At 48.2% G+C, this 15,257-nt stretch overlaps 1 protein-coding gene across 1 annotated transcript in view; it reads right to left on the bottom strand.

The window, feature by feature from the left end:
• LOC121272651 (TNF receptor-associated factor 3-like) overlaps positions 1-15,257 on the bottom strand; it is a 61,677-nt gene that overhangs the window by 16,165 nt on the left and 30,255 nt on the right. The window contains exons 3-5 of the mRNA XM_041179353.1: positions 12,304-12,355; positions 8,824-8,928; positions 4,335-4,499 (exon numbers count right to left, since the gene is read on the bottom strand). Of these exons, the coding sequence (XP_041035287.1) occupies positions 4,335-4,499; positions 8,824-8,928; positions 12,304-12,355 (322 nt within the window). The remainder of the gene's footprint in view (positions 1-4,334; positions 4,500-8,823; positions 8,929-12,303; positions 12,356-15,257) is intronic.

Here is a 15,257-nt window from a genome sequence, read left to right as displayed (position 1 = left end):
AAGCAAAAAGACTCATTACCCAATTATTTTTTAATTCATTCAGGGGATGTGGGCATCACTGGCTATGCCAGCATTTATTGCCCATCTCTAGTTGCCCTTGTTCCAAAGGCATTTAAGAGTCAACCGCATTGCTGTGTGTCTAGAGTCATATATAAGCCAGACTGGGACAGCAGATTTCCTTCTCTAAAGATGGGTTTTTATGACAATCAGGAATGGTTTTGTGGTCATCCTTAGATGTTTAACTCCAAACACTGCTGTGGTGGAATTTAAACCCAGATCCCCAGAGGATTACCTTGGGTCTCTGAAATATTAGTCCTGCAACAATACCACTACACCACTGCCAACCCTCCATATGAAGTCATGGAAATTGAAACATTAACTCTGTTTCTCTCTGCACAGATGCTGCCAGACCTGCTGAGTTTTCCCAGCATTTTCTGTTCTTATATCCCCAGTTATCTTTCTCTCCCCCACATTTCTCTCCCTTGTCCTCTACAGGTATAGATTCTTGTTGACGGAATCTCCACCAATGTTGTTAACTCTCCAATATCAAATCCAAACTCATTAGTTAATGAGGGCCAACTACATTGAGGCTTTTTGGGATCCTTACATGGTGGTGTGGTGGTACTGTAGTAATCCAGGAGCTGGTGCTTTGGGGACAGGGGTTCAAATCCCACCATGGCAGCTGGTGGATTTTGAGCGTGATAATTTTTTTAAAAATCTGGAATTGAAAGCTAGTCTATAGTGTCCATAACAATTGTCCTAAAATAGGATTGTCACAAAAACCCATCTGGTTCACTAATGCCCCTTTAGAGAAGAGAAATCTGCCAAACTTACCTGGTCTGGCCTACATGTGACTCCAGACCTACAACAACGTGGTTGACTCTTAACTGCCCTCTGCCCCCATGCAGTTCAAGGGCAATTAGGGATGGGCAACAAATGTTGGCCTTGCCAGCGGCGCCCACATCCCAAAAATGAATACATTTAAAAGACCACAGTCAAACAGTCTGTACTACTCATACGTGTCATGTGCTCAGTGCCAAGTCCTTGGCCTGCTGCTGTTTCATCCTGAGCTGTTTTACCATTGCCTGCCACTCTCAGGGTCAGGGTGAGGATAAGGAGACAAGTCCCAAGCCTACCTCAGTTGGAATGGGAACCAAGTCAAGAGGTTGGAGTTGGTGTTGTCCTGAACTGCACACGAGCCATCTAACCACCTGAACCAACCAGCCCCTGATAAGCTACTTGGTTCCTCTTTATTCAGGGTGTGGCCTTCACTGACAAGGCCAGCATTATTTGCCCATCCCTAATTGCCCTTGAGAAGGTGGTGGTGAGCCACCATCTTGAATACGAGGGAGTGTCTCATTAGGCCATTTCAGAGGGCCGTTAAGAGTCAACCACATTGCCATGGGTCTGGAGTCAAACGTAGGCCAGACCGGGTAAGGATGGCACATTTCCTTCCCTAAAGGGGTTTTTACAACAATCTGGTCGTGTGGTTTGATGGATAACATTACTAATTAGAATCACACAGTGCAGCAGAGGCCCTTCGGCCCATCCAGTCTGCACTGACCCGGACACGTGAGAAACAGCTTTTTCATTTAAAATCTATAGAATTAATTGCATTTGAGATTTGAACCTATATGTCCAGTTACTAACCCAGGATTCCTAGCCCTATAGCATAACTATTATGCTGCCCTACTCCCCTAGATATTTGGCACTCAACATTTAAATATAACTGGCTCAGTCGCTAGAACTGTTAGTCAGAAAGCTGTGGGCCCAAGGCCCACTCCAGAGGCGTGAGGAGATAATCAGGGTTGATGTTACAGATGATGATGATGAACTGGGCCAATACTCATGCCTCACCCAACTGCACAACAACAGGTTATGTGGTCGTTACCACATTTCTGGTTGTGATTTGACTGTTGCATTTTAAATTGGACAATGTTTCGAAAGTATCTCATTAGAGGGAAAGTCCTGTGGTCATGAGAGGTGAAAAGGAATGCACACGTGTGAAATGTGGCGTTCCTTCCTTCAGTCGAGCCAGCAGCAACACCTTCTGAGGGTGCTATAGAAATAAGAATGCAATGTCCCAGTTTAATGAAACCAGCCAGTATCGCGCCAAATGTCCCTGGGCCACAAGGAGCTGTTCCAGTTAAAACCTCTGCACAGCGAACAGTGTGAGGCAGGTCCCGGTGAGCAGAAAGGCATTCAGAGGTTCAGGTCGAATCTCAACAGGAAACCTCGCCAAGGGTTGGGACTGGCTGGTGGGCGATTCCCCGTTCCTAGAGAGTGGGAGCCGCTGGAAGCAAGCTGGGTGCTGACCCTTGGCCTTCAGCAGCTAAGTGTCTTTACTGATAACAAACGTGTCCTCTCCCCGACTGGTTCTGAACACCTGAGGGGATCGGAGATGAATTTACCATGGCCTCTTTTTAAAAAATTCATAATTGCCAATGGCTTTTTCCGCTTCCCTCTCACAGGAGGTGACTGGGCTGTGGGAGATGGGAGGGGTGGACACAGTCAGTCACACTCACCACGAGCGAGGCGGGAGTTTGATAGACTCGTTGGTCTTTACCTTGATCGTCAATTTTCTCTGTTGAAATGATGTGATGTAAGTCCTCAGGGTTGTCTGATTATAAGGGTGCCAAATTGAGTGATTCTGAGGGGAGTTCTCAATCCAGCTCCTGGCAGGTCTCAGCTACCCCCAGAAGGAAAAAGCAGTAAATACTGGGAAATAAGAGTACTGGCCCGAATTGCTTTTCCCTCTGGACCATCACATTCAATTTTCCCTATTTTTAAAAATCTCACTTAGAGAGGCCACAGAACGGAGCTGGTGGGAAATGGAGATATTGTAGAGGAGCTCGGGTGCATCGGTGTCGCTCTGATCTCAGTCGCTACAGAGCAAAGGTAACTTATTCTACAACCAACCCCAGGCTGCTCCTCACTGGAATGGTGCAATGTTGACATGACGTTCACAAAATGGAAAGCTTTCCAACCTCAGTGCCAAAATCCCTCAATCTGGGAGCGCAGAAGGTGATTGGAATCGGATGTCCGATTGAAAATTTCAAAACTGAGATCGATCAAGTTTTGCTCGGTCAGGGCATCGAACCAAGGTGGGTAAGATGGAGTTAAGATGCAGATCAGCCATGATCCAATTGAATGGCTGAACAGGATTGAGGGGCTGAATGACCTCCTCCTGAGTGGACCGAATGGCTTGTTACTATGTTGTAAGTTCTATTTAGTTCTATGATCCTGTGCCCTTTCTTTCATCATTAGTTGTCATGAGCAGTTCGGGATGATTCTTCACCTTTGACTCTTTCACTCTTAATCCACTTTGGTATCCCATGATGATATCACAAATAGGGTGTTTAAAATCGGGAGCTGACTGACATTCGCCCTCTCTAGGTAGAATCCTTATTGACCAAGAGTTACTCATGCCAGGATCTCAAACTGGCTCAGGGGGAGGAGGCAGCCCCCAAGAGCTACCTCAACCAGGATAGGGATTGGGCCTACCCCGTCAGCGTTATTCGATGCCATACTCTAGCTGTTCTGCCAGCTGAGCTAGCCAGCCCCCGTTAATTGACGTTAGAACCATTAACGAGGAGGGTTATAGGGCAGCCCATAAAATATCTCAGCCTCCCCACCTCGGAGACAGGGTTAGCGTGGAGCCAGCTTGCCTGGTGGGGTGGGGGGTGTGGTTTGAGGAGGTGGGGGGGGGGTGCTTGCTGAAGAGGGGCAATGTGGGGCTTATCACCTCACTGGGGAGGAAGTCCTACCCAGGGGAGCCGCCAGCCAATCCGATTGGCTGCCACCCCCAGCAGCGCCGAGAGAGCGTTAGTGGGCACTGCCAGGACTGCAACCAGGACCAAGAATGCCCACGCAAGGTAAGGTTGGGGTCTTGGGCAGGGAGGGTTTGGACAGTTTAAGTGGGGGGGGGGGGGTTTGGGGGGGGGTGGGGGGGTGCGGGTGGAGGGGTGGGGGTTGTATGTTTTATAGAGCAGGAGAGGAGGAAGAAAGGGGAGGTACTATCTTAGCCCACCACCCCATCCCCCACCCCCGCAATGTGCAAAAGGGCACCACTCGAAGATAATAGCCCCCCCCTTTCGCCTTCCCACCCTTTGAAAGAGTTCTTTAAAAAGGCAACCTGCCCACTCCCACCCAACTGCCCATGCCAATCATCTTATGGTGCGGGCAGTGTAGTATTGGAGTCCGTTGGCACCCCCACCCTATTTTATGTGCCCACCCTGCCAAAAATACGCCCGGCGGGGGCACTTAAAATTCAGCCCATCCCCCCCCAACCCCCGCCGAAGCCAGGATCTTGGAAATACCATGTAGCTCTTTACCTTCAGTTCAGCCAAAGTCATCTCTTTTTGGCAATGTTTACATTTCGCTTCTCGGCATCTGCACTTGTACATTAAATGGTCACTCAGATCCCGCCGCTGTACGAGCTCAGGACAGCTGGGGTGTGAGCACGGGACTTGCTGCCAGGGGCAAGTGTTCAAATGGGCCTGCAAAGGAAGCAACGCAAAAAGAACAAGGCTGAGTATCCAATAATTGGAGGGTGCACTTTGAACCCGACCAGTGTAGGCCGAACCCAACTCAGAAAACTGACCCCAGCCCAACCCGACGCCAATTAAACGTAAGAACCAGGGGCAGGAGTCGGCCATTGAGCCCACTGAACCTGTTCCACCTTTCAATAAAGTCATGGTTGATCTGACTGGTGGCCTTAACCCCACCTTCCTGTCTGTCCCCCATAACCCTTGAACTCCCCACCCCCCATCAATCAAAAATCTGTCCACCTCAGTTTGGAATGTAGTCAATGACCCAGCCTCCGTTGCTCTCTGGGAAGAGAATTCCACAGATTAACGACCCTCCAAGAGAAGAAATTCCTCCTCGTCTCCGTCTCAAATGGGTTGATCCTTTAATGTGAAACTGTGCCCCCTGGTTCTAGATTCCCCCACGAGGGGAGACATCCTTTCAGCATCCACCCTGTCAAACCCCCCTCAGAATCTTATATGTTTCAATAGGATCACCTCTCATCCTTCCAAACCCCACTCCGTCCAGGATCACCTCTCATCCTTCCAAACCCCACTCCGTCCAGGATCACCTCTCATCCTTCCAAATCCCACTCCGTCCAGGATCACCTCTCATCCTTCCAAACCCCACTCCGTCCAGGATCACCTCTCATCCTTCCAAATCCCACTCCGTCCAGGATCACCTCTCATCCTTCCAAACCCCACTCCGTCCAGGATCACCTCTCATCCTTCCAAACCCCACTCCGTCCAGGATCACCTCTCATCCTTCCAAACCCCACTCCGTCCAGGATCACCTCTCATCCTTCCAAACCCCACTCCGTCCAGGATCACCTCTCATCCTTCCAAATCCCACTCCGTCCAGGATCACCTCTCATCCTTCCAAACCCCACTCCGTCCAGGATCACCTCTCATCCTTCCAAACCCCACTCCGTCCAGGATCACCTCTCATCCTTCCAAACCCCACTCCATCCAGGATCAGCTCTCATCCTTCCAAACCCCACTCCATCCAGGATCACCTCTCGTCCTTCCAAATCCCACTCCATCCAGGATCACCTCTCATCCTTCCAAACCCCACTCCATCCAGGATCACTCTTGTCCTTCCAAACCCCACTCCATCCAGGATCACTCTTGTCCTTCCAAACCCCACTCTGTCCAGGATCACCTCTCATCCTTCCAAACACCACTCTGTCCAGGATCACCTCTCGTCCTTCCAAACCCCACTCCATCCAGGATCACCTCTCATCCTTCCAAACCCCACTCCGTCCAGGATCTCCTCTCATCCTTCCAAACCTCACTCCATCCAGGACCACCTCTCGTCCTTCCAAACCCCACTCCATCCAGGATCACCTCTTGTCCTTCCAAACCCCACTCCATCCAGGATCACCTCTCGTCCTTCCAAACCCCACTCCATCCAGGATCACCTCTTGTCCTTCCAAACCCCACTCCATCCAGGATCACCTCTTGTCCTTCCAAACCCCACTCCATCCAGGATCACCTCTTGTCCTTCCAAACCCCACTCCATCCAGGATCACCTCTTGTCCTTCCAAACCCCACTCCGTCCAGGATCACCTCTCGTCCTTCCAAACCCCACTCCATCCAGGATCACCTCTCATCCTTCCAAACCCCACTCCATCCAGGATCAGCTCTCGTCCTTCCAAACCCCACTCCATCCAGGAAACTGAACCAACGTTTGCAAAAGAAGCAAATGCCAGATGAGAAAGAACTTTATCACCCAGCGAGTGGTTAGTGTTTGCAACTCTACTGCCTGGAAGTGTGGTGGAGGCAGGTTTGATTGAGGCATTCAAGAGGGCATCGGATGGTTATTTAAATAGAGACAATGTGCAGGGTTACAGAGAAAAGGCAGGAGATTGGCACTAAGTGAAAATGCTCAGAGAGCCGGTGCAGACACGATGGGCCGAATGGCCTCCTCCTACACCATAACGATTCTATGATTCTGTGGAACTCAAGACAAATAAGTAGAAGGAAACCAAACGACAATCGTATGAACACTTTATCAGTTTTAATTAACTGATAAACTTTCAGAATGTTGGCAGCTCATGAACAACTCATTCATTATTTAATAGGAGTACTTGTTAATTTACCCTTCAGTTTGGTAAGTGATGCAGTGAAGTTTAATGACAGGTATTTTTGGAAACAATTCTTCCGCTAGATATTGTGCCTGAGGATAGGTCTGATAGAATAATACTCCAGCACTCTCCGCAAGCGTGTCAACGCAAGCTGTAAGCACCAAAGAAGCGGTGGAGGGTGTGCTTTAGAGAGAGGGTTTGTGAAAGAGATTGTGGTAGGGACAGAGTGACAGACAACAGCCCCAATAACAATGTTGGTGAGTAAAGAGTATGAGAGCGAAAGAGAGCAGCAGCATGTGCAAACGAGTTTGAGATTGAACGAGTGTTAAAAAAAAGGTGAGAAAGAGAGAAAGTGTGTTAGAGGAAATGGTAAAAAGAGATTCAGACAGACAGGAAAGAGAGAGAGAAAGAGAAGTCTCAAATCATTGCCTTGTGATTTGGGGATCATCCTGTAAATACTGATACACCCCCAAGGACTCCCTATAAATACTGACACGCTCACAGGGGCCCTCTGTAAATGTCTACACACTGTCGGGAAGCCCTGTAAATACTGTCCAACTCCTGGGGATACCCCTGTAAATTCTCACACACTCCCCAGGTACCTCCTTGTAAATACTGACGCACTCCCCGGAGACCCTCTGCAAATACTGACACACTCCTGGGGACCCCCTGTAAATACTGGCAAACATTTGGGGACCCCCTGTAAATTCTCACACATTCGCCAGGTACCCCCTGTAAATACTGACGCACTCCCCGGGAACCAGGTGCAAATATTGACCCACCCCCCCAGATCAGCCACGATCCAACTGGATGAAGGAACAGGCTTGAGGGGCCATTTACTACCTATCCCTCAATCCCCTCTCTCTCTCTCCAGAAACATATCCCCACCCCTTGACTCCTGTCTGACCTCCTCCTGACAGCTTATCTGAGACCTCCTTGGCTGAGGCTGGGGCTCTTTTCTCTAGAAGAAAGAAGTGATTTTTTTTGACTCATTCATAGGATGTGGGCACCATTGGTTAGGCCAACATAGCATTAATTGCCCTGGATCAGAGGGTGTTTTTTTTAAAGAGACAACCACATTGCTGTGGGCTTGGAGTCATATGTTGGCCAGACCAGGGAAGGACAGCTGGGCTTGGAGTCACATGTAGGCCAGACCAGGGAAGGACAGCTGGGCTTGGAGTCACATGTAGGCCAGACCAGGGAAGGACAGCTGGGCTTGGAGTCACATGTAGGCCAGCACAGCTGGCTTTCCTTACCTTTAGTGAACCAGATGGATTTTTTTACAACAATCGGCAATGGTTTCATGGTCAAAATTAGATTTTTAATCCCAGATTTTTAATGGACTCAATTTTCATCATCAGCCATGGATGGGATTTGAACCCAGATCATTACCCTGGGATATTAGTCCAGCGACAATAACACTATGCCACCCACTCCCCACTGAAAGGTGAGGCAGGGGGTGGTGGTCTGGGGTGACCTGTTAGAGGTTCAAGGTTCTGAAAGGGATTGAGAGGCTAGACGTGGGATGAATAGGATGGGAATAGAGGGATACGGACCCCGGAAGTGCAAAATGTTTGACGGGCAATATGATCGGCGCAGTCTTGGAGGGCCGAAGGGCCTGTTCCTGTGCTGTACTTTTCTTTGTTCTTTGTTCGTTGGATGTAGCAGGTGGGACCAGGACTAGTTACCAGAAAGACAGCCACTCATAAACCCAATCGGGGATTCCAGGGGAAAGTCCTTCACGCTCGGAGAATGCGGAACTCGCTCCCACAGGCAGTGGTCGAGGGGAATAATGCTGAGATAAAAACAAAAAAACTGCGGATGCTGGAAATCCAAAACAAAAACAGAATTACCTGGAAAAACTCAGCAGGTCTGGCAGCATCGGCGGAGAAAAAAAGAGTTGACGTTTCGAGTCCTCATGACCCTTCGACAGAACTAGGTTCTGTCGAAGGGTCATGAGGACTCGAAACGTCAACTCTTTTCTTCTCCGCCGATGCTGCCGGAATAATGCTGATGTGTTTGAGGGGAAGCCGGGCAGACACATGAGGGAGAAAAGGAATGGAGTGAGATGAAGGGGTGGGGAGAGGTTTGCAAGGAGCAGCAACATCAATACGGAACAACTGGGTTGTAAACAATTCACTCTCGATTTTTACATTTTGACTCCTCATGTCCACGTTACTCATCGGCCTACAGCACAAGCCTTCCCTCACCTCCAGTGCACTGAGTGCCAGTTGCTGCTTACAGCCCGCTTTGCTGTTCCGGCAGCGGACCATCAGCTTTGAAACTTCCTTCCGGCAGCAGTTGTCATTAAACACCTGCGGGAATAGAGCGGGAACGTTTTAATGGCTGCGGCCTTTCGGAGCGAAATCCACGAAACGGGACACACCTCCCATCCCTCCCTCCGCCAGAGGATTCTGCAACCCACGACAAAGGCATTTAATGCTTCCCCACCCCCTCTGCCCCCCACCCCACAAAACCCTGACTCCCCACAATTGGGGTCAAACGAGAAAGAACACATGGGAGGCAACACATCACTGCGATTTATAAGGGGCACTTGCATTTATATAGCGCTTTTTCACACGCGCCGGACATCCGGTGCTTTACAGCCACCGAGGTGCTTCTTGAAGTGTGGTCACTGTTGCAATGTAGGAAACGCAGCAGCCAATTTGCACACAGCAAGCTCCCACAGACAGCAAGGTGGTACTGATGCAGGTAATCCCTGTTTAGTGATGTGGAGCGAGAAGGTCAATACAGGCCAGGACGCCGGGGATAACTCCGCCCGCTCCTCTTCGAAATAATGCCACGGGGTCTTTGACATCCACCCTAGCAGGCCGTCGGGGCTCCGGCCTAATGGTCAATCTGAAAGACAGCACCTCTGACAGTGCGGCACTCCCTCCGTACTGCACTGCAAGAGTTTTGCACTCAAGCCCTGGAGTGGGACTTGAACCCAGACCCTTGCGATTCAAGGGTGAGAGCCACAGCGGACAGGAGATGAGGGCAAATGTTTTTTCTTTACACTGTGATCTGAAATGTGCTACCCAGTCAGCATGGAGGGAATTGGGCACATAATTGAAAAGGAAGAGTTGGCAAGGCTCTGGGGAAAGAGCAGGGGGTGTGGGGCTAAGCCAAGAACTCTTTCAAAGAGCTGGCACAGGCATAATGGGCCAAATGGCCTCCTTCTCTGGTGTATCATTCCATGATTTAGTCCAAAGGAATCAAACTATTTGAAGGGGCTTTGCTTTGTGAGACCATTTTCCGATTGTCGGTCTTTAGACTCTACGAAGAGCAGAATGGGGCAGCCCAACCACAAATTCCGGTCCAGTCCCTGGTACGAGTTGAGTCAACTGATCTTAGTCAGTCCAACCATGAGGTATTATCACTGAATACAGATTCCATGCACGAGGGTGGGAGGGAAACATTATCCTTGGCTCGGCCCAGTGACCCTAATATGCGCCTGTGGATGATGGTCGGGGACAGGGTCAGTCTTGGGTGTGAAGTTTCCTGTAGTCAAACAGCTTGTTCATGCTCATCAGTGATGCCCCCACTCGAAGAATGTCCACTTCGATGAGGTTGCTGCAGGGTATGGCACCTCAGAGTCTTTCAGTGTCCCAAGGAGCAGTTATATCAGACAGAAAGAGCTCAGAAGATATTGCGACAGGTGACACCAGAGAAGTCGGTTTGAAGGAGAACCTTAGAAGAGGAGAGAGAGGCAGTGAGGCTGAGGCCAGGAATTCCAGAGGTTGGGGCCCAGGCAGCTGAAGGCATGGCCGCCAATGGTGGACAGACTAAAGCCAGGAGAGGGGAAGGGGGGAGAAGGTGTAAGAAGCCAGAATTGGAGGAATGAAGAGACCTCAAAGAGTTCCCAGGCTTGAGGAAGTTACAGAGATAGAGATGAGGCAATCCCAGAACAGGGATTAGAATATTAAATTTGAGGTGTTGTCAAATTGGGAACTAATGTAAGTCAATGAGAAAGGACCAATGATTGGTTGAGAACTATTCACAATATATGTCAATGGTTTTGCTGAGGGAACCAAATGTAATATTTCCAAGTTTGCTGATGACACAAAACTTGGTGGGAATGTGAGCGGTGAGGAGGGTGTTGAGAAGCTTCAAGGTGATTTAGACAAGTTGAGTGAGTGGACAAATACATGGCAGATGCAGTATAACGTGGATAAGTGTGAAGTTATCCACTTTGGTAGGAAAAACAGAATGGCAGAGTATTATTTAAATGGTGATAGATTGGGAAATGTTGATGTACAAAGAGACCTGGGTGTCCTTGTACACCAGTCACTGAAAGCAAGCGTGCAGAGGCAGCAAGCAGTTAGGAAGGCAAATGGTATGTTGGCCTTCATTGTGAGAGGACATAAGTACAGGAGCAAGGATGTCTTACTGCAGCTGTACAGAGCCTTGGTGAGACCTGGGGTATTGTGTGCAGTTTTAGTCTCCTTACCTAGGAAAGGACATAGCAAAGTTATTAAGTTTATTTTTCCTGAAAATAGTGGCCATAAAGACGACATGACAGATATTTATATTGTGGGACAGGTAACTTCCAAAGAAAGTTAAGAACAATGGGTTTAAAGATGAAAGAGAAAAGACATATTTAAGGAAAGACTGAAAGCTGTGTGAGAAGTGTGGCCATGTGAGATCTAGATGAATGTGTTGTGCAAAGACAGACCTGTGAAGTAAGCAGCCTCTAGCTACCCCAGGGAAGGGTTTGTTTGTTCCAGGAAGCAAAGCTTTGGCACAAGCCTTGGATTTCCATTGTCAAGTGAGAGGGAGAGAGAGGCCTGTGAAATACTCCCTTATAGCAACAGCAGGTGCCTTGAGGTAATATTACTGGATTTTTATAGCTTAAGAACCTATAGGGACTGTTGGCTGTAAAGGATGTTTGTTTGTGAGTCTAACTAAGTAGAAATCTTTTGGGAAATGTTGCGAGACTAAATTTAACTGTGTAACTGTATTTTTGTGTGTTAAATTTTCTTTACTCTTGTTAATAAATGTTTTAATTTAATATTTATAACCTCCAAAAGTGGTAGTGGAATCTTTACTTCTGATTTCAGCACACATATCTTCCTGTAATAAATATAAATTGCAAATCGTTGTGACAGAGTGACCAAGTTTCCCTTTTGGATTTTGTGAGCCCAGGAATCACCACCTGTTATATCATAAGACTTGCCATAGAGGGAGTACAGCGAAGATTCACCAGACTGTTTCCTGGGATGGCAGGATTGTTGTATAAGGAGTGATAGGGTCAACTAGGGCTGTATTCACCGGAGTTTGGAAGGATAAGACGGGATATTATTGAAACGTGTAAAATTCTGACAGGGATGGACAGACTGGATGCAGGGATGATATTTCCTCTGGCTGGATGTGGGAGCCTAGAACAAGGGGTCACAGTGTCAGGATATGGAGTAGACCATGAGATGAGGAGAAATTTCTTCACTCAGAGGGTGGTGAACCTGTGGAATTCTCTACCACAGAGGCTGTGGAGGGCAAGTCACTGAATATATTTAAGAAGGAAATAGATAGATTTCTAGACACTAAAGGTGTCAAGGGTCATGGGGAGAGAGCGGGAGTACGGCGTTGAGATAGAGGATCAGCCATGATCATATTGAATGGCGGAGCAGGATCAAAGGGCCGAATGGCCTACTCCTGCTCCTAGTTTTGGTTTCTATATAAGTTTCATTTACCTCAGTACCATCCAGGGGCTCCTGATCTGCTGGGCAGACCTGACCAGGGATCCTGGAATTAAAACCACAAAGTGTTAGAATGAGTAACAGGAAACATAAAGCCTACATCTTTCTTAAACCCCCAGTTGCAGTAAGAAGACTTTGCCCCGGGTGTCTGCGCTCCTTTATGTGGGTAACCACCACAATGCAGAATCCCTCATTGTTAACATGACGCTCCGATACCAACCCCCCCAACAACACTATGAGAGTGTGGACTGGACAGTGCATCGGTCGTACCCTACAGGGTCTACACATGTGTTTAGCATTATGATCGGGTTAGTATTTAGAAAGAAATCCAAATAGCCTCGTTTTAACCAATAGAACTACAAGGTGGCACCTTCTTTTTTGGAAACGAAACAAACTTTACTTAAACAGAAAGTGCTGGAAAAGCTCAGCAGGTCTGGTAGTGTCTGTGGAGAGAGAAGCAGGGTTAACGTTTCGATTCCGTATGACTCTTCCTCAGAGCTGAAGGGAGGTAGAGAGGTGAACTCTGAAGAAGGGTCGTACGGACTCGAAACCTTAACTCCTCGGCTCCTCTCTCCACAGATGCTGTCAGACCCTGTTGGGCTGAATTTTCCCCCCATCAGGGGGAGGGGGGGGGATGTTGATGGGCGGGCGCATGTGGGTGTGCTTCCAATTGGCGTCCCCCATCGGAGTCCCGGCGCCATTTTACGTGGGCGGGCCAATTAAGGCCCGCCCAGCGTGACGTCCGCAGGGAAGCGCTATGCACACCCTGTGCGGGTGGCGGGGGGGTGGAATGCCTAAAATCGAGAGTGTGCTCTTTCACGCATGCGCACGATAGAGCACACTCATCTCCCTGAGGCTAAGTGCAGTCTCAGGGAAATCGCCTCTACTTTAAAAAAAATTAAAAACAGAAGAAAAAAAAAATTTCCCTCACATGTCCCCCCTCATGTGACAACGTCACACGAATTGGGACATTTCATAATTTCCAAAAAAAAACTTTATTAAAATTTTTAAAACCCTGCATGAAACCTCACCCCGCCCTTGGATGAGGTTTCATGTTTTTTCTACTTCCCGCCGGGGCTCTTGGCCTGCCCGCCAATCTCAGGCAGGTCCGCTAATTACTTTCATTGACCCTGCGTCGGCGAGCGGGCCCCATCCGCCCACCCCCCCCCACCCCCCCACTCACCGCCGGTAAAATCCTGCCCGTTGAGCCGGTTGCAGCATTTTCTGCTTTTATTTCAGATTTCCAGCATCTGCAGTATTTTGTCTTTGATTTATTGTAAATAACAGGCGTCAGCACCATTGACTTAACAAGATGGTTTCTAACTAAATGTGTTCTGAATTCAGGTCAAATTCCTAACTCCCCCAAGAATTCTCCTAAAAGAAAAACATCCTTTTGGTTTACGGAAACCCAGCATTTTAATTAACTTGTCTTCACAACAATAATTTCCCAGAACTAAACATTCCCTTCAAAACACTAACAAGGACCATAAGCCAGATCATTGCAACAATAGGAACTGAGTTTTTGTTTTAAAAAATCATTTCTGGGATGTGCGCATTTACTGGCAAAGTTGCTATTTATTGATCACCTCTAGTTTTTTTTTATTCAGTCACAGGATGTGGGTGTCGCTGGCTAGGCCAGCGTTTATTGCCCATCCCTAATAGCCCCTCGAGAAGGTGGTGGTGAGCCGCCTTCTTGAACCGCTGCAGTCCCTGTGGTGCAGGTGCAGTTTGCTATAGTTGAGTAGCTGACTTCAGAGCCAAGAGGACTGGAGTTACATATAGGCCAGAGCTGGCTAAAGTCAGCAGACTTCCTTCCCTAATTGTGGTGTAGGGACGCCCACTGTGCTGTTAGGGAGGGAGTTCCAGGATTTTGACCCAGCGACAGTGAAGGAACGGCCGATATATTTCCAAGTCAGGATGGTGAGTGGCTTGGAGGGGAACTTGCAGCTGGTGGTGTTCCCCATGTGTCTGCTACCCTTGTCCTTCTGGATGGTAGAGGTCACAGGTTTGGAAGGTGCTGTGTAAGGAGTCTCCTGTTGACCTGAGATTGTCTTGGGGATGAACCTCCTTGGACTGGCTGCAGTCCATTTGGTGAAGGTGCAGTTTGATATAGTTGAGTTAGCTTCAGGGACAAGAGAACTGGAGTCACATGTAGGCCAGAGCTGTCTAAAGTCAGCAGATTTCCTTCCTTAAAGACAATGATAAACCAGGTGGCTTTTAATCGACAGCTTCATGGTGATGTTTACAGATACAGGTAGCAGCTTTATATTATAAAAAATCTGATTTCTTTTCAATGGAGTGAAAAATTCTCAAACTATCACAGTAGGATTTGAGTTCAGCCTCTGGGTTACTAGTCCAGCAAGGTAACCGCTACCCAGCCGTGCTAGCTGTTAAAGAATCTGACCTGGTGTGCACTCTTCAGCCATTTTCATACAAGTCAAAATACATCCTATCAACAAGTTTTTACAATTTTAAAGATCTAAGGATAATATCCACACAGTTACTCATTGTTGCTTGTGGGATCTCCCTGTGCACAAGTTGGCTGCCTCGCTGCCTAATTCCACCAGTGACTGCCCATCAGGAAAAGTCCTGAGATCGTTAGAGAGATAGAAATGCACATCCTTCATAGAGTGGCCAACCCTCCAGGATTGGTCTGGAGTCTCCAGGAATTGAAGATCAATCTCCAGGACACTGCTGTGGGCAACCCTGGAGAAAAATCATCGGGATATTCGAACAGATTGGGGATTTTTTGTCATTTTCTTTGAACGTTTCTCTTTACCAAATATAAAAATATAGAAAATGGGGACTATTGGACAGTCAAGTGTCATCCAATTGGGTAATGAGTCATTCTGCTTTCCGATTGGCGTAGGAAGGCCGTACGTCACAAGGATGGATGTGTTGGCCGACCAATGGCTGGAACGTGGGGGCAAGTCATGTGATGGAACCTC

Source organism: Carcharodon carcharias, chromosome 34 (assembly GCF_017639515.1).
Source record: "Carcharodon carcharias isolate sCarCar2 chromosome 34, sCarCar2.pri, whole genome shotgun sequence".
Lineage (NCBI taxonomy): Eukaryota > Metazoa > Chordata > Chondrichthyes > Lamniformes > Lamnidae > Carcharodon > Carcharodon carcharias.
Note: the sequence above shows the minus strand (reverse complement) of the source record. Positions and strands in the feature narration are given on the sequence as shown.